Here is a 19519-nt window from a genome sequence, read left to right on the forward strand (position 1 = left end):
AGCCCCTGTGCTGGCACTGAGCGCAGTGAGCACGTCTGCTCTGTGTGTATCCAAACAAAACACTCAGACTTTGGCCACTGCTTTCAGGGTCCTGTAAATGAGTTCTATGAGGCGTGTGCCCTGCATGGGCAGCGCTGCCAATCACTGTTATCTGCAGGCCCGCCTGCTTTCACCCTTTTAAATCTCTCTCTCCACAGCAGCTCTGTGTAACAGCAGCCCTTTGGCCGAGCCCTGCAGCCTCCCTGGGCAGCACAGTTTGTGCATCGCAGCTGGAAAACCACAGCATTTCCTATAGGTATCAGTGCTGCATTCTTTCCTGCGTGGCTCTGTGCTGCCAGCACTGCTTCTCCAGCTGCATAAACAGCGGGCAGTGCTTTGGCACACAGCGTTTGGGGTAAACACCACGTTGTTTCCCTTCCAGAAAAATATTTGCTTGCCTCTCTGGGCACTCTCAGATTGCAAACACGTTCAGGGCAGGCTGGGATGGGATGGCTTACAATGGGTTTGTCAGCTTTTCTCCCCCAAATATCACTGTGAGGAACCTCGGGGCAAACAGGGCTTCCTACCACCCCAGCTCTGGAGGCTCTCAGCACAAAGCACTGCTGAGCTCAGGTTGTGCAAACAGCCCCTGTGCCATCAAAGCCCTGGGCGAGCTCTGCATGCAAATCCTACGCGCATATATTTGCATACATCCGAATGCAGCTGGTGAGGTGGGAGTTTTGCCTCTATTCAGTCGTGCCCGACCACCTCCCATAGCCACACAAAGGGCACTGCACTGCCCTTCCCCAGATATTTAAACACTGCAGAGGATCAGCTTTCCCTCTTCTCTGCAGTTGCTGTGCAGCACTTTGGGAAACACTGAGGACAAACTCAGCCCTGCTCTCGTTCAGCTGTGCTCTGTACTGCGAAGCCTACACTTAGGATATATTCATTCTTGGACTCTTTAGAAGCCTGCAGCCTGAGCAGCGAGCTCTGACCCCTCCGTTTCTTTTCCAGGGCATTGGAGCAGTGCTGGTCAGGCTGTTGTTGGAGACGTGCAGGCTGAGCCGTGCCCATGCAGCCACGTCACTATTTCTACTCAGATTAGAGGGAAATTAAAATTAATCCTCAGAGTTCATGGAGATCTGCGGGGATTAGCTTTTTTTTTTTGTCCTGATCACTCCTTATTTTTAGCAGCTGGTTCTTATTTATAGTGGCTCACAAGCACTGCCAGTCCTCGTGCTCCCCAGCCCTGAGCAATCACCTCCTTTCCTTCTGCTGCACGTTTGCACTGTGCTCTTCCTGAGTTCCTTCTGTTGTGTTGCATCCCTCCTTCCCTTACCTGGAAACCCTTTCTGTGAGCCCCTGTCATTGTGCTGCTGCATCCCTGTAAACCTCGGGTCTATTTGGAGGTGGCTGCAGCTGCTGTGCTGTCAAGCACAGGCCCCGCTCTGGGATATCATTGAGGATTGATTTCTTGATTACAGTCTAACACGTGGTGCTATAATTAAGGAAATCCTCCTGCTTCGGTAAGTCATTAGGAGGCAATTAATTGGGATGAGGCTGGAGGAGATGTGTGGCATCTCCAAAGAGGTACAGCCCTGTGAGCCCCAACCAGGCCTGCAGGGCTGCAGAGACATTTGTTGGGTTTGGTTTTACAATTTACTTCTTCCCCCGCTGCTTTTTTTTTGCCCATTATTACATACCCCAAGGTCCGTCTCCATATCCCTACACAGCATGTCCTCCTGCAGCCTCAGTGCTGCCCATGTTTTTAGGCTCCTGCTCACTCCCAGTGCTTTTCTCTGGATGATTCCCAGCCAACGCATGGTGTCCTGTCCTGTGGTTCACACCTGGGTGCCAGCTGTAGGATGCTCCTGGTGCTGGTTATGGGATGCTCCAGGTACTGGCCATGAGATGCTCCTGGTGCTGGTTATGGGATGCTCCTGGTGCTGGTTATGGGATGCTCCTGGTACTGGCCATGAGATGCTCCTGGTGCTGGTTATGGGATGCTCCTGGTACTGGCCATGGGATGCTCCTTCCTGCCTTGGCAAAGGCAGAATTCAACTCACAGCCCAGCAGCTCCCCCATGGTTTGTTCTCTTTAGTTTTGTTCACCAAAGGTGAATTGCACATTAAATTGCAGCTCTGCCATGTATGCGGGGTGAGAGGATCGACTCACGGTCAGATGAGGGAAACATATTTTGAGGCAGAAAGAATTAATTAGGGCAAAAATCCATATCCCTGTTGGCGCGTGCTGGTGTGAGTTATTAACGCAGGGAGCAGACGTGTCTGATGGGCTTTTCGTGTAAGAACTGTTACAGAGAGATGAAATTTCACTCTCCCAGATGCGAGGTGCACCAGGCTGTATTTTTCACTGTGCTTTTTTTAGGAGCAATGAGGGTCGGAATGGGAAGTGATGGCAGCTGGGCCATCACCCTACATCATCCACGCACACCTCCCTTAGCTCCTACACACGTATGTGTGAAGCAGAGTGCACAGCATCAGCCATCATTGGGTACATCTGTTTCAGACACAGCCGTACACACCGGAGCCATTAAACCCCTGGCCAAGCTATAAAGGCACAGTGAGTCATTTTTTCAGCATCTCAGGAAATCCTCCACTTCAGATGAGATCAGAAGAAGCCATTAGCGAGGAGGGATGAGGATTCATCTCCAAACAAAGGCAGATACGGAGTAATTGCAGTTCTATAAACACGGCATCACTTAAAGAGCTCAACGGTGCACTCAGCATCTGGGGAAGCATCCAAACTTTGTGTTCCATCTAAAGAGAGATGGGTGAAATCCACTGGGACCCTCACAGCTCAGCACTAATCCTCATCGTACGTTTTAGCTTGCCCATTGTAGATATAAGGAACAGGTTGGGGTCTGCAGGCCTGGCTCAGGCTCCACTCTGCCCATCAATGCTGTTTAAGTCAAATCAGGTTTTAAGTCCAATTCATTTCTGCTTGTATGGCAGAAATTATCCCAGGGCTGGGATCGTTTAAGCACCACATCTGCTCTGTGCAGCTCAGACCATGACTGCTGGTTCTGCAGACGGTGTGAAATCAGCAGCAACTGGGAGCATTTGCAGTCAGGGCCAGGAAGGCCCTTAGCATGCATTGACAGATCAAAGTTCCCCTATTTGTAGAGCATGATAGCTGAGGGTTGTGCAATATCCCCTTCTCTGCGCAGTGTGTGGAAGTGCAGTGCTTGCTGCACCCGTGGCCATTAATGGGAAGCACAGCTCCTGGCAGGGATGGCAGTGTGCTCAGCCTGCTCATCCACCGCCTTCCCTTCGGAAGCATCACTTCAGCTGAACAAACCACTAAATTTAGCAGTGAGATCACGGGCTCAGGTTGCATTCTGCAGAAGGTCAAGCTGGAGAATCTCATGGGGAAATGCCATTTGGAATACAGCCGCCCAGCACCTTTCCATGTCCGTGTGCAGCTGAATTACACCCAGCTGCTTTTGTCATGGGGACACAGAGTGGGAACATCCCATGCAGAAGCCCTTTGGTGTCACTGAGCTCAGGGACAGTGCCTGGGGACAGTGCACTGCTAGGGGACAAAGCTGCACAGGGCAAAGGCTGGGGCTGGATGCAGGATTAGTGGAGAGAAAAGACTGTCCATTAAAATTCATGAAGGACTGCAATGAAAGGTCCATGTATAACAGGGCTGTAGTAACACAGAGCTTTGGGTTTGTTTTTGCTTGGCCATTGGCAGGACACGTGTGGCTCTGGCCTGGTCACTCCCAGCTGATGTTACCAAGGGGATAAACAAATGGAAACTGGGAAAATGCAACCTCTGCTCCATACGGTCATAGATAAAATACAAGGCCTGCTGTCTTGTAGTCTGTTTCAAAGGACAATTCCAGGTCAGTGCTGGTGCTCATTTTAACAGTGCACCCACTCGAGCTCTAGGGAGACCATCCCCATACACCCCTTCTGCATGGACCATTCCCCCTTTTGGTGCCCCTTCATTAAACCCCATTGGTGCACATCCCAAGGCAACAGTGTATATTAGCACTGTGGGATCGTTTCCAACATTCCACCCTCACCTGTCCACAGTGTGTGAGGATGGACTGGCCAACAGACAGTGCCCTATATGGGAACGCAGACAGCTGAGACTGGATCCCACTGCCCACGACCTTTCCATGCAGCCACTCTGAAACAGCTGCAGCTCCAGCACTGTGCTTAGATATACAAAGGGTGATGGCTTCTTTCCGCATTGCTCGTCCTCTGCTTTAAGAACAGCACTTTTCTGATAAGGGATCAGAGCTGGTGCCACAGAGCTGACAGAGCTGCTGGTTGGCAGGCAGGAGCTTCGTGCTGCACAGCTGGTCAGCACTGAAATTAAAGCTCTGGGATCTTTCCTCTAGAAAGTGACCCCACTTTGAGATTCCAGGCACAAAGCAATTCTCTGTCTTCACTTGCTCAGTGTAATTAATAGCTGTGTTAAAGGGATGCCACGTTCATTGTGACATGCTCTGTCCAGAGCAGGAACTTGGGCCTTTCCTCTGGGAATGGCAATGGACCTGTTGTGTATAACAAGGGATTCGAATGTTTCCCATATCCCACTATAACTCATCAGAAGAGAAGAGATATCCTCTGCTCAGGAAGGAAAAAAGATCCTGGGCAGTAACTGAGCACAGGAAGCTGGCAGAGCTACAGCCCTTTATCACCTCTATGTGTGACTTGCAACTCTGCATAAAGCTCAACCTTAGGACAAGTGCAATCCCTGTCTTCTTTCCTAGCCTGAAAGTCACTGAGTTTCCCCCCGTAGCACAGTGACAGGCAGAGCAGCTGTGCGGGTTGAGAAGCATTTTTACAGCTCTCAGAGCAGGGCACTGTGCTGGGATTACTGGGCTCCTCTCCCAGCTCTGCCTTTGATTCGTGCTGTGCTCAGCCCCCTTAATTTCTTTGTTTCCCCCATCTGTGACACTGAGATAACATCACAAGGGAATCGTAGGGCGTGATTCATTCATGTTTATTAGGCAGAGGGAAATCCTTAATTGAATGGCACTGTATTGCAGGAGGACAAAGTTCAGGGCTGCTGGGAGGCTGATCAGACCCAAACCTGTTATTCCCAGGCTGGGAGGATGAAAAAGAGGACTGAAAAACCTTCCATCCCCTGGTGTATGTCAGCACAGTCTGCATCCTCCTCAGCACCCAGGCCTGTAGGTTGGTTACAACTGGGCTGGTGGCTTCGAGGGCTCACAGAGCAGCAGTGAAACCACTTCAGGTCATTGCAATGTGACAGCCACAATCCGGAGCAGCAGATTTAACCCAACAGAACATCTTCATGTTGTCCAGAGATCTGCACGGAAACGGCTCTTCCTGCAGCGGGTGGTGGAGCTTTAGGGAAGGGATTTGTCTGCTTGTTTCTTTTGCACCAGCGCTGCTGGGGGCGGGTTTGTGCGCTTGGTGCGTTGTGCGTGCACGGCGTGCCACCTTCAGGCTGCGTTCAGCTCGGTGCTGCTGGATCGCTGCGGGCTTCTCGGTGTGCGGGGCCACCCACCGCACCGCGCGGCGGAGGCATTTCACGCCCTGAAGGGGAAGCGCTGCGGGTGTATTGATGTCACATCAGCAGAGCTCTGCTCACGCTGGTCACCTCGTACCGGCTCTAGAAGGAAAAACGTGGCAGATTTGAGGCAAAAAACAACGGTTTCGGCTCTAAAGAGACGTCACGCGGATAAAGAAGGGGGCGTGGCTTGAGATAGGGGGCGTGGCTTGAGATAGGGGGCGTGGCTTGAGATAGGGGGCGTGGCTTGAGACGGAGGCCGGCGCGTGCCGTCGGTCCCTCTTCCGCGTGGCGTGACGTAAGCGGAGGGGCGGGGCTTACCTGACAGGGCGGCCGCGCGGGCCGGGGGTCGCTGAGGGGCGGCCTTTTCCCTCCTCCCCTCCGCCATGGAGGGCGCCGAGCTGCCCATCCGCCGCCACCGGCGGGCCCTGGTGCGGGCCGTGAGCGAGCGGCCCTTCCTCATCGTCACCGGCGAGACGGGCAGCGGGAAGAGCACGCAGCTGCCCAAGTATCTCTACGAGGCAGGTGAGGAGCCCCGCGCGCTGCGGCCTCGGGGCGGGGAAGGGCCGCACCGCCGTGTCGGCCCCGGTTCTGTCCGTGAGTCCGTCCCTCCCGTCCGTGTTCTCCCCTCAGGCCTCGCCGAGCACGGAGCCATCGGGGTGACCCAACCGCGGCGCGTTGCCACCATCTCCGTGGCACAGCGCGTGGCCGAGGAGCTGGGCTGCGAGCTGGGCGGCGTTGTGGGCTACCAGGTCCGGTTCGACGACTGCAGCTGTGAGGTACTTTTCAACCCAAGCTGGTCTATGTAGGTTGCTCCGAAAGTAATGCCTTCTGTTTATCTAGGCGGAAGCTACAACATATACAAAGAGCACAGCAGCACTATTTAGTAGAGCAAGCTCTCAGCTGTGAGATGCCATTTTTTCTATGTATTCACAACCTTTAGCTATGCATTTTTGCCAGTGATGGCCTGTGTGCTGCGCTCATACGAATCTACACCAGCCACTGTCACCACTGCTGAATGCTCCACCCACCACCTTGCTGTGCTCACATCCACTCCTTGGTCTCCATCCAAGTTCAGCAAGTGTCATGAATGTCAGTGGGCACAGTGACACACTTCCATGTCAGACACGGTTCTGTCAGTCTGCCCCCCTGCTGCCATCCGTTGCACAGCAATAGCGCGTCATGGAACAATGGTGGGAAGTTCTGCCAATATTTTGGGCCACCATAGTAAAACAGGAGGCATTACTTTTGGATCAGCCCCGTGTCATTCTGTGATACGTATCCTACAATTCATTTTGTCAGGCTTTTTAACACATAACAAACTGTTGTAAGCATGAGTGGTGATGTGCCTGACCTTGTGTGATGCGACGTCAGTGTGTGTGTGTGCTGAGTAAATAGCTGGTCTGTGTAGTAAATAGCTGGTCTGTGTAGCTACAAATATCCAGCACAGCAGCTGAATGTCTAATTTAACTTCTCAGGAGACTGCCATCAAGTATATGACCGACGGCTGCTTATTGAGGCATATATTAGCAGACCCCCTTCTCAGCAAGTACAGCATCATCATTTTGGATGAAGCCCACGAGCGGAGCCTCAGCACTGTGAGTGTTGCCTTCTTGAATGCCAGTTTTGTCTGGTGCTGGTAAGGGGAAATTTGGAACTGATTGGTCAAAATAATAAATATATGATACTCTTTCCTTCTGGTCTATTTTCCCACTTTACCCTTTTGTTATCTGAGAACCGTAGGGTCACTGCTTGACTTATCACATGCTGTATATCCTGGAAGTAAGATGCTGCCTGTAGTCCAGTTGGAATTGTTGTTGCTGTTGTTCTGTTTGACAACAGTTGTACCTTGGCTGGCATTTTGCACTTGCCCCAAACTGTCAGGGTTTTGAGGTCAATACGGTTAACACTAACTCCACTATGCTTTTAAAAACAAGAAGAAAACCCACACACTAGCAGGGAAGGCCCTGATACATCTCTCTCAGTGCAAGGTCTAACGTTTCATAGGGTGTGTATGTGACTGCTCTAAGAGATTACGGTCATTGGGTTCATAAAGTATCTAAGCTGCCCTAAGTACCAAAATGTCAGTCTGTCCCTTTTGTGACAAGCAAAGTGGGATTCAAGTGACCCAGTCCTCAGGAGGCTGTGCTGGGAGTCACAGATGTTGGGTGGGAGAGATAAAACACAGGGAAGCCAAAGAACTGCCTATAGCAGGAAATCTATGTCTGCAGAGTCCTAAGGAGCGTGCCATAGAATGGGAGAAAGTAAGTAACCCATGGCTGAGGCTGAAGAAAAGGCAAAATGCTTTCTGAATCCTCGTTCTGTCCTTGGCCCTCTGAGGGTATTGCAAGTGAATGAGCAAGAGTGATGTAAGAAATCACTGCTCCACCACCTGGAACTAAAAGGAGCAGATTTTTTAATATACTGTGGTGCACAGTAAAATAGATCTACTGAAGCCATAACAAGGAGTAGTAGAACAAAGGAGGGTTCACACTCAGGTAGCATCCTGGGTGAAGGTGATGACTTTTCTTGATTGGTGTGATATATTGCTTGCAATTAACTTGACCGTGTGAATATAAAAATGAAAAGCAAAGAATTCTATGTATAGGCTGTGAGAAGAGGTGACGAAACAAATTCTGGAGGCTTTTCATCAGGCACTTCTAGAAGGACTGAGGAACTAATATAAATTGCTTCTGTTTTCTGTTAGGATATTTTATTTGGCTTGCTGAAGAAACTATTTCTACAGAACAAGCCACCAGGCAGGAAGACAGAAATGAAAGTGGTGGTGATGTCAGCCACCCTGGAGGTGGATAAGCTCTCAGAGTTCTTTGGGCATTGCTCAGTGCTGCATATTCCAGGAAGAAGTTACCCAGTAAAGGAGATATTCTGCAACCTGCTCAGCCCACGGGACACTGGAAGCTCTGCGTATGTTACAGAGGTTTGGCCTGTTTTGCTTGATTTCTGTGTCATGTTCTCTGCTCTTGGTTATCATCAATGTAAGACCACAAGAATTATCTGTTGGATTGCAGCATTCTTAGTATCTTCCCATGATAATGGGGAACAATTAATACTATGAGGATTTTGAAAGAGTATTCCCAGCTGATGCTGGCTTGTTTATTGCTTGTTTCAGGCTGTAAAAGTGACGTTGGATATCCACTTAAATGAACCAGAAGGTGACATCTTGGTTTTTCTGACAGGTGGGAGATTTTATTTCAACAACTGATGGTTATTTCAGGCAGAGTATTGCGTCGTCACCAAAACCAGTACAGCATTTCAGTGACTTTCCAGTTAGTCTCAGAGCAGTAAGTAGAGAAAAGAAAGCTGTAGATTGCCAGACAACTCTTTCAAATGATAGCTCTTAGAGCGTGTGTAGGTATACCTGGCCCTATGAGATATGAAAAGTATTTACAGGGTTGGTGCATGTTCTTTTCTTTTTTTGACAGATTTACTCGGCATTTATATTGTGCCAGATTTACTCTTTATTTGTGTGGTTTTGCTTTGATGTTAATTCAAGAAGGTACAAATTTTGTATCTCCAAAAAACTACATCAGCATATGGACCGGGCACACACATGCATTTATTTCTTAAGGAAAATCCTCAGTAAGAGGCACTGTGGAAGGACTGGATTGTCACCATTTAGCTAACTCATAAATGCTGCTTCCTCCTTGCAGTGGGCTGGGTGCTGTAACATTGGCAAGACAGTCTTGCAGAGGTGTTGCAACTGAGGAAGAGAATGCTGTCGTTAAATAGGCCACTTAAATGCTCTTGTATGGTTTTTATTTAGGTCAGATTGAGATAGAAAAAGCCTGTGATCTCCTTTTCAAGAAAGCGGAGTCTATTGATTACCGATATGAAGTACATGATCAATCTATTGAGGGACTGCTTATCTTACCATTGTATGGGTCAATGTCAACAGGTAATCTATTTTATTTGTTGCTTTTTTGTTTCTGTCATTTTCATAAGCTAAACAAACTTGAGCTTTCTCTGAACTGGCACAGAAGGCTCCAGCCAAAATTCCTGTCTGCTGGAAGTGGTGGAAATGGCAGGAATGGCTTCATAGAGGATCAAGGTTTTCAGCTTTAAAATAAAGTGTTGCAACACTGAAAAGTCAGGTGTCTTATTTAGGCCCTTGCATTTCATTTTATATGGGAAAGACACCACCAGTATTTTGTCAAAGACAAAATTTGACCTGTAACAGAAGATTGAAAGAATATAGAGTTACACAGTATAGAAAGTGTAGGTTATCGGCGTGAGTCACTCTTATATTTGGCAGCAATACAACAGATAATTTTGAAGAGTTAAAAAACAAGGCACTTTGCCCTTTGTTGAACACAGCCAATGTTGGAGGCTGAATAAGTGTTCAGAAACTCTCTGGTTCCTAACATATGCTAAAATCTTGAACTGGTTAGTGTCTCCTTTTCAAATGTCATTGAAATGAATTTCACTGAGCGTATGAGGAAGTTTGCCTGGTGTCAGAGGCTTGATTCCAAGAGCCAGAGCATTGTTTTACTGACTGCCTGTCATTGTAGATCAACAGAAGAGAATATTTTTGCCAGCTCCCAAAGGAATCAGAAAATGTGTGGTATCTACAAACATTGCTGCAACGTCTCTGACCATTGAAGGAGTCAGGTATTGTTTCCTGTCCCTCACAAAAGGCGTAACAGTGGGAATAATTCAGAAAGCTGTACCAGGTTTGGAAAAGCTTATCTGAATTCCTTCTGCTCCTGTACCTGACCAACAATTACCTGCTGCCTGTGTGTGTGTGTGTAGTGGATTAAAAATACCCCTTGGTACTATTGGATACTCTTACAGATGACTAATATTGACGGAACCTAGTTTGAAATTGAATTTCTGCTCCACTCAATCAGCATAATCTCGTTGGGTGTGGGGAGGTATTATCTGTAACATCCTGTAGACTAAAGCCTGGCAGGGCTGTAGTTAACCTGCAGATTGCAACTCCCTTTTTGCAGCAATTGTAGCAGAAATGTGTTCTGGCTCTGATTGTATGTGTGTGGCAGCTGCGTGTCTGTCTTTTGAGACCTTTGCTGTTTTCTTTCTCCCTGACAAATCCTTTCCAGATACGTAGTAGACAGTGGATTTGTGAAGCAGTTGAATCATAACCCCCGAGTTGGCTTGGACATACTGGAAGTGGTTCCCATTTCGAAGTAAGTTTGATAAAGGTAATTTGCATGGTGTTTTCTGGGAGTTGCTCTGCCAGTGTTGTGTATCAGACGCTCTTAAAAAATAATAAAACAAAAAAGAGGGGGCACAAAACCATTTCATTTGGTGCTTAAAAAGAAGTGGTTCAGGACACATCATTTCTTAAAGATACATGCATTAAGGAGTTGAGAATGCACCATCTGGCTCCTGAATAGTGTCCTGTGTTTGCAGAATATAACAGTCTGATTCAGAGGAGTTAAAAACAAAACAATAAAAATCTTCCTTTGCATAATAATGCTTCTTCATTCTGTTGTATCTTGTATAGCTGGGTGTCTCAGTTGCTGCACATCCTCATGTGCAGCATCCTCCATATTAAAGCACAGAAATTGTTTGTCATAATTACGTGCGCTGTTTTGGATAATACCAGAATGGCTCAAGATTGGTTTTTGTTTGTTTGTGAGTGGTTTCATTTCTTCATTTTTATTATTTTTTCCCTCCCTGCCTTTCTGTTTTGGCAGGAGTGAAGCAATGCAGCGAGCTGGCCGAGCTGGCAGGACATCATCTGGGAAGAGCTACCGGCTATACAGCACAGAATTCTGGGAGCAGTGTATGCCTGATCACACAGTTCCTGAGATACAGAGAACCAGCCTGACATCTGTGATCCTGACCTTGAAGTGCCTTTCTGTGCATGATGTCATAAGGTAACCTCTCTGAGGAAGGGGGATTATCGTTTTCTTCCTGAGCCTCAGAGGCAGGGCAGCACAGGCGCTGTCTGCCTGTTGGCAGGAGCCAGGATTAGGTCCCTGGCCAAGTGTGATGGTGCAGTGCAATCAGCTTGTCAGCTTTTCTGTTCCTCTCAGAGTCTTTAATGACAGATTGGAGCCTGAGCTCAGGTTCATTGTGAGGTTCTGCCAAAACTGCCTCTTTATCTCTGAAATCATTAGCGTTCCATGTGTTCTTTTGTTGTAATTCTTTAATTCTTTACTGTGAGGCTGCATGTAGTACCACATCTGTATAGTCAGACTGCTAATGCATGCTGTGGTCAGTAGTTTCTACTGGAAGGTTACAAAAGTATTTTAATAAATATGAAAAGTAGCAAAGTTAAACTGAATCTGAACAGTTAGATATTTTTTTTTTTTTTTTTTACTTCATTTTTTATTATAGATTTCCCTATTTGGACCGTCCTGAAGAAAGGCATATTTTAGAAGCTCTCAAACAACTTTACCAGTGTGATGCTATTGACAGGTAAAACCGGAGGGGTGTGGTAACTACATGAATTGAAATGTAATGGTTCAATTATTGTTAATGAGTTATTCACATGGGCTAAAGGACTTCCCCTAGCAATAGATTGTTTCCTCATTTCACCAGGAAGTTAGCTACTGGATTTTAGTACACTCATTGTAAAAAATTAGGGTTAGAGCATGGCTTAGAACTTGAGAGAGATTAATTTCTTTGCATTGCCCCAGAGTTCCTGAGTAACCATGTACAAATTACTTCAACTCCCTGTGAGTAGTTCCTGATCCCAGAGTGGTGTGATGAAGATGCTGAGGCAGTGGCTCTGAGGCCCATCCAAGAACACAAGACAGGAAGGGAGATCTTATCCTTAGCTTCCAGGAATTCTTCTTGCGAATAAATAAAAAACTTTAAGCATCTGCTATGCTTAAAAAAGGCAGCTTCGCTTGCCATGAGGTAGGCATAGGCAATCTGAAGGAAGGTGATACTTTTTTTGTCTTTCCTGCTTTTTATCTGTATATGGTGGCTGACATTGTACCTGCATGTTATGATTTACATTTAACCCTACTTCTGTTGAATCTGGTGTTTGGATCTTTTTCCTGGGATAAGGAGAGGCCACGTGACGAGACTAGGTGAATTCCTGGTGCAGTTTCCCCTCCCTCCCAACCTGTCCTGTGCTGTCATAAAAGCTGCTTCTCTTGACTGTGAAGATATGCTGCTTCCCATTGCAGCCATGCTGTCTGTGGAAAATGTCTTCATTCGTCCAGGTAGGAATCCCCTTACCTCAAAACAGCTTTGGGTGGGTGGGGAATTCTGCTTGGACTTCTCAGACAGTGGCTAAGCAACACACAGTGCTTCATTGGGAGACCTTTTCTACAGATTCTTGTTGTTTGTTTCTACAATAGTAGAACCAGCCTTTACTTGGGGGCAAAAAATATCCTGCTGAGGAGCAAGCTGGTCTCCTCAGTTTGGTCTAGCACTGTTGGAGACTAAGTATTTGCCTTAAATGAATGCCTTAAATAGCTTATATATCGCAGTGTGAGGAAGATTACTCAAGTGCAGTGCCTTGTCTCCCAGAGGCAGACTTGTAGGGAAGAATGTTAAGATAGGGACAAACATGCAGGTGCCCATAACGCTGTACAGCTTTCTGTGCTCTTGGAGGCAGGGCATGCCAGGAATTGAAGACTTCAGAATTGCCATTGTCCAAAGTAGCATGGAATTGGGTCGTATTTTTTCCAAGGCTGTGAGCTGTAAAGTGACATATGGGTAACTAATGGGTTGCTGAGAGGTCATAAGAGGGAAAGCTACAGGAGGTGGGGAAAAAAGAAGACAAAAAGCACACCACAGCAGATGTTTTGTTGGTGGTGTTTGCTGTTGGTCTAACTATAATTCAGATGGACTGGTTAATTACATGTTAAGGAATGGGGTCACCTATAGATTGGTTTATTTGTTCAAAACTGTTTAACTGAGTAAAGTTTTCAATTTACCGTGGGAAGCTCAGTATGTAACTGCCACTGTTTGTGGTGTTTTTCTAAGTGGGAAAGGTGATTTTGCTGTCATTCTGACCTGGCACCTTTCTCAGATGTTAATCTCAGTCTCCCTTGTCCTCATTCCCATCTCATTTTCCCTTCACCTTGATTCTCCAGCGTGACATCCCACCCCCAAGTGAGTAAGGACTGTATGTAGCACAGTCTTTGAGGAAGACCTTTGTCCCTTCAAGTCACTCATTGGCTTATGTCCAGTTATCTCTGTAGTCTATTAACTGTGCTAGTTAGTGCAGTGGATGAGGACACTGCTGATAGTATGGATAGTCTGGTTCTGTTCAGGAGTCTTTCCCAGTCCCACAGATGTGTGTTTGCTTTCCCATCCTCCGTCTGACATTATGCACTTGTTATCTGTTCAACCAACACATGCACACATGGTCATCACTCTCCATCACACGTTAGGACACAAACACAGACTTTCCATTCTGAAGACAGTTGCTCATATGTGATATGGATATGAACAGCCCCCTTCCTTCATTCATCAGTATTGCTCATTGTGCACACAAACTTCTGACATCTGTAATGCAGCCACCAGACAATGTGTCCCAGCCAATCACTGTGCCAAGGGGAATATGTTGTACTGGGGAAGGAATTCTTTGAGTATTCAGAACTTGGAAGAACATTTTAGCAGTGTTTTTTTACCTAGCACATTCCTAGTGTTTAGTGAAGGCAAATTCCCATTAAACTCATGAAAGATATTTATCTATTTTTTTTTTAAACTTATTTTTTTAAGACCTCTGTTACTATGGTACTTGAGCAGTGGAACAAAAGCTGAGAGTTGTGGATTAGATGCTATGCTGGGATGTTTGCCTCAGGGCAAAGCTTTTGCTTGATCCCTGTGAGCTGTTTGTTCAACATTGCTGCTCCTTGATCTTTTCATGCTGGCATCTGAATTGACTGCAAGAGAGCAATACATGTAACTTCTCATAGAGGCTGGTAGTCTTCATCTCTAGTGCTGGCTGATGAGATTAACAACTGATTTAATAGCACCTACGTATTCTTGTTAGTCTGCAGTAGAAGGGAAGGAAGAACTGTAAGTGTAGAAAAAAAGACTGTGAAACACACTTTGGAGATGGGCTTGTATGAGAAAGAGGAGTGATAAATAAAAATGACTTTGTTGAAGTGAGATATAACTTATTTCCTCAGGTGATCCTCAGAAGCAAAAGGAGGCAGAACTTCAACACCAGGAGCTTTCCTCACAAGTGGGAGGATGCAATGACTTTGCAACCCTCTTAAACATTTTTGAACAGTGCAAAGCAAGGTATAAAATGATTCCTGACAGCAGCTGGCTTTGTGTTGCTTAAAACTCCCGGCTGCCAATGGTTTTAAAATATATGCCATATATGCAAGTGGATGTGCTCATTTGTAATAGCAGATTTATTTCTTATTGTGATCTGTAATTTGAATCAAAACACCTATTATTTAAACTGACAAAGTGTCTGGCTGTGCAAGGTTGCCTTCTTTGTACGATTGTGACAAGAAATACAGGCAACTTTCTGCCTTCACTTTACAAAGGGCTGCTTTATAATACAAGTATTTCTGTTCCCAGCAAGTCTCCTTCAGCTTGGTGCCACAAATACTGGATCCATTGGAGAGCTGTAAAATCTGCTCTTAGTGTGGAGAAACAGCTTCGGGAAATAACCAGTAAACTGAAACAGGTAAACAAACACACTGTTTATGAACTATGAGTCATGCAAGTTTTATTTAAGATTTGTACTAAACTTGGTCAGATGGTTGATACCTTTCTCCAGTAGAAACCAGCTCACTTAGTATTCATTAGAGCATCTTGTAGCAGCTGTGTAACCAACACGTCTAGGGGGTGGCCACACGCAGGAAGGAGTATTTTCTTCCTTTCCTTGTGGTTTCTGTGAGGTGAGAAACCTAGGGTGTAAAATAAGTGGGATGGAGACCCCTCCACAGAGAGATTTTCTTTGGCAAAGATCCTTACTCAAGTTATTTTATTCATCTAGCTACCAGACTTCCCTAAAGAGACTTTTGAAGGCTCTAGAACTGAACTACTAAGGAGATGTCTGTGCGCAGGATACTTTATCAATGTAGCAAGAAGGTAAGTAATAAATCTGGGGAAACTTGAAGGGAAAAGGATACTATTAAAAGATGTAGCTGCATGTTGAAATAGAGTAGCAAGAGTGTGCTGTTGGTAAAAGTAGTGCAGGGCTAGGCATCTGCTCTGCCTTCTAACCCTCCTTACATCCCTGGGCGAGTTGCTTATTCCTTGGAGCAGTAGTTTGTAAAACATCTGTTAAATGAACTTGCAGGTTGGTGACTACTTCCAGGTATTAAGTTAAAACACTTTGAAGATGTCAAATTATCATGGCTGTCAAAAGCTGCAATCTTAAACCCTGCTAATCATTGCGTTGTTACACTTGCAACATTACTATAGTAAATTAGACAGATGTATTTTATTCCTCATCTGTTTTGTGCACTTAATTCTGGAAGGTTCTTCCTTCTAAATTTGAATACAGCTTTGCTGCTGCTGACTTGCTTAGTTTGTGTTGCTGTCTAATCACAGCAAAGCAAGATTCAGTACATAGAATTGTTTACAACCCTTCTAGATCTGCAGCCAGGACCTTCTGCACAATGGACGGACATGGCAGCATAGTGTATATCCATCCTTCATCTACAGTAAGTTGCCAAGTTCTATTCATAAAGTAACAAAGGGTCTGTAAAAGGAATCCATGTCAACTCCTCCTCTTGGTTTGATTTGTGGTAACTTATGTCTGGAAGAAGCAGTAATGCAGTGTCACCAGAGTAGAGTATTCATTTTGAGAGCGAGGAAGAGACTTTCATTTTTGAACCAGCTAAATGTTTGGTTTATGAAATGAGTACAGTATAGGCTGAGTTTTCCCACTGGCTGTTCTTGGATTTCCTGGGCAATTTTGGATGAGTTTTGCTGCAGTTTCTCTCTCTGGAAAGTTAAGGTAACGTCAGCTTTACCTTATTCCTGCATCTGAAGCTTTGCAAGATACTATAGTGGAGAGTGCCTTTGAATTCTTATCAGTTCTGAAATAATCTTTATATTTTTAAGTTATATAACCAGGAAACTCGACTTGAGTGGATTATCTTCCATGATGTCACAGTGACATCCAAAATCTATGTCCGGACAGTGTGTCCTGTTCGTTATGAGTGGGTCAAAGACTTGTTACCCAGACTGCATCAGATTGATGCCTATGAACTGAGCAGCGTGGCACGGGAAGAAGTGACCGAAGAGGAAATAACCAGGTGGAAACATAAGGAGGACCTCAGAAGGCAGTGTGGTAAGGACATCACTAGTGTATACTTGTGTCACACGTAGCTTGTTGAACATGTGTGTGTATTGTGCCATGAAGTGCATTCTGGACCAGTGTTAATCTTGATGTGCTTGACATCTTTGATATGTGTTGTTCTTGCTGTGTTCTTGTCTGACTGCTATATAATCCTTGTTTTGTGCATGTAGTGGTGTTTGCCTACTGGTCCTTTCCGTGCTCTCTTTCTTCTGGCTTTGTGTTGCTGACAGAAGCAGATCTTTGCCAAGAGTAGAACAAAAGCATTTCGTCTGCTTTTTTAAGTTTGCAGAGGATATCCAGTGATAGAAATTGGGAGTTGCTAAAATAACACTGACCTGAGGGAGAAAATCCCAAAGGACTATTATAAAAACAACCTTAATTTGGTGAAGATCTCTTTCTAACAATAAACGTAGCGCTGTATGTTTGAATAAGGTGTCATTTCATTAAGGCTGGTGTGTGCTAACTGATCTGGCTGCTTGACATTCTTAGAATTTTTCTGTCAGCAGGTTTTGTAGAGCAGCCAGATGTTCAAAGGGCCTCTTTACTCTGGAGCTGACCCTTATATCAATGTAACTTACAGCACTGCACTGCTAACAATCTAAATTCTCTTCAGTTTCCTTAGAATGGAAAAACTGTAGGCTCTTGCTGGGACCAGCAACTGTTTCTCTCCTGTGTTACTGTATAAAGCAGGCACTTTAAACTGTAAAAATGCAAACTGGGTTTGGTTGATTAAACCAAGGGAAAGGATATTTGAATTGCTGGAAAACAGAGGGGCGTCTCATCTATTAATACTAAGTCCAGAGAGCTGAGGGTGTCCTTAGTTCTCCTTATCTCCCTTAGCTTTTTGACTTTACCTGATGATTATAAGTGAGTTGGAGATCATCCTTAGAAATGTTCTGGCTTCAAGTAAAAATGGGTGTTTGAAGGGCTGACAAAAGCTTTGAATTGGTGCTTTTTCTAAAATAAACAGACAAAAAACCAAACCCCAAAAACCTGAAAGGTGGCTCCTTTTCTTTCCTTCTGGGAAAAAACATGTTCTCAAGGTCTTTGCTCAGTGGATGCATTTCTAAGGATGTCTGAGCAGGAGTATTCCCACTGCTTTATCTGTGTGTTTCCTTCCCTCCCACTCCCTCCTGTCCCCAGAAACTTATAGTTTATTCCTTATACTTCTCTAAACTTTTTTCCTGTTCCCATTGCTGTCCTTCTTCCTAAACCTGAGTTTGAGATGTGGGATTTAGAGAAGAAATGACTGCACAGAACACAGAGATGCACAGTAACTCTTACAATAAAAAGCAAGGCGTACTTCTGGGGGTAGGATGAGCCCAGCTGCAAATACTGATGTGGGATTTAAAGCATGATTGATTGATTTGTTTCTTCCCTTTGGTGGTACTGTCTGCCCTTACTGAAACACATCTGAATGACTGTCTGGTGCTTGGGAAACATCTGGAGTTCTGTTGTTTTTCTTGTTTGGACATTGCACAAATAGGAAGAATTGGAATGCTCTTCTTTTTTTGCACACAAATAGTATATGTCTCTCTTTCTCCCCACAGAAGGAACCAAAGACAACCCTGCCAAGAAGCTGGAGAAAAGGAATGATGATAAATCCATTCAGGATGCCCGAGCTCGTTATCTTGAGAGAAAGCAGCAAAGAGCACAGGGTTTAAGCGGCCCAGTGAAAGAAGTGAGCTAACCCTCATGGCTGCTCTGCTCTCAGTATTAGGACAGGCGGTTGTTCTGGCTACGTTTGCATAGAGCAAAATGGCTATTTGGAATGATGGAGAAGTTGTGCTCTGTGTGGTGAGTCTGGACTGCTGAGGTGTGCAGAGATGATCACCTTTCCTACATTTTGTGAGGAAAAATTACCAAGCTGAACTTTGTTGCCATGCATCACAGGCAACAATCTCGTGGCTTCCAATGTGGATGAAGACACACTACGTACCGTGGTGCCAATTCTGTGGCATTTAGTTGACTTAGGAAGGGCTCGGTGCCTTTGAATAAAACTTTCTTAAAGTTTTTCTTGTTATTTAAAGCTGGGAACTGTCACTTTTTGTCCATGTTACCTTGTATAGCTGTGGCTGCACCCTCTTTATCGGATACTCAGGAAAACATATAAGAAATGCTGTTTTAATGACAGATCGAGATGATTCCAAATTCAAAAGGATGTTTGTCTCATGCATTCTCTTCCAACTCAATGATTCCTACAGTGAATTGTGCCATTCTGTGCACAGCAATGCTTTGGGGTGAAGATGTCTTTGTACATAACACATGTTATAGATGGTTTTGTATTATTTTGGTCAGGGATGACTTAGCAGCACGCGTTGTTTTCCATTCTGATACATTCCAGCAGGCAGTGCAGCCCTCAGCCAGGTGACATCCTGCAGTCTGGCAGCGGGCTGCACTTCTCAGCCTGGTGCCTGTTATTGTTGATCTCAATGGATTTGTCTGAAAAATGACTGTTTGTATCAAGAACACAGAGAGAACTGCCAGCATAGCAAAGATGCTTTGTCATCATAAACTGTATTTCCTCATCTCCCCTCAATCCCAGGCTGTTAATGCATCTGTAAGTCGTGTTCTATGCTGATTTCCCGAGCAGGAGCTGCTGTCAGTGTTTCGTGCCTTGTTTGCGTGGCTGTGTGTCAGCTCTTGGGGTTCTTTTTGTGGGTGTTGTGGCAACGTGACTTGTTGTAAAGGAAGCAGTAGGGCTGTGCCTCCCTCCTTCCACCACTGTACCTATTAAAATGAAGGGGCATGCTTCGTGTGGGGCTGGAAGGGGCCACAGCGCTGCAGGAGAGAAGCCATCAG

General features: G+C 45.6%; 1 protein-coding gene across 3 annotated transcripts; it reads left to right on the plus strand.

Annotated features, from left to right (window-relative positions):
* Positions 1-5805: 5805 nt before the first annotated feature.
* Positions 5806-19254, plus strand: DHX40 (DEAH-box helicase 40). 3 transcript variants are annotated; one of them, XR_011905638.1, is made up of 17 exons: positions 5806-6021; positions 6130-6275; positions 6975-7094; positions 8204-8434; positions 8627-8693; positions 9281-9412; positions 10026-10125; positions 10575-10661; positions 11175-11357; positions 11821-11901; positions 12499-12656; positions 14580-14694; positions 14983-15091; positions 15404-15498; positions 16007-16076; positions 16559-16708; positions 18268-18403. XR_011905638.1 is itself a non-coding variant. In XM_072353844.1 (17 exons), the coding sequence occupies exons 1-17, from the start codon at positions 5883-5885 to the stop codon at positions 18405-18407; spliced, it is 2202 nt and encodes a 733-aa protein (XP_072209945.1). In that variant the 5' UTR covers positions 5806-5882; the 3' UTR covers positions 18408-19254. The 3 variants fall into 3 exon arrangements, 2 of the variants coding, with proteins under 2 accessions (XP_072209945.1, XP_072209944.1); XM_072353844.1 differs by having other exon boundaries at positions 10026-10129; positions 10579-10661; positions 16480-16708; positions 18268-19254; XM_072353843.1 differs by having other exon boundaries at positions 16480-16708; positions 18268-19254.
* The last annotated feature ends 265 nt before the right edge of the window (positions 19255-19519 follow it).

This window comes from Excalfactoria chinensis, chromosome 19 (assembly GCF_039878825.1).
Source record: "Excalfactoria chinensis isolate bCotChi1 chromosome 19, bCotChi1.hap2, whole genome shotgun sequence".
Classification (NCBI taxonomy): domain Eukaryota; kingdom Metazoa; phylum Chordata; class Aves; order Galliformes; family Phasianidae; genus Excalfactoria; species Excalfactoria chinensis.

Excerpts from the sequence above, each read along its gene's own strand:
- DHX40 (XM_072353844.1), top strand. The coding sequence starts at position 5,883 with ATGGAGGGCGCCGAGCTGCCCATCCGCCGCCACCGGCGGGCCCTGGTG. Across the intron at positions 12,657-14,579 it reads AAATGTCTTCATTCGTCCAG|GTGATCCTCAGAAGCAAAAG; the intron begins GTAGGAATCCCC and ends TTATTTCCTCAG. Across the intron at positions 16,709-18,267 it reads GGACCTCAGAAGGCAGTGTG|AAGGAACCAAAGACAACCCT; the intron begins GTAAGGACATCA and ends TTCTCCCCACAG.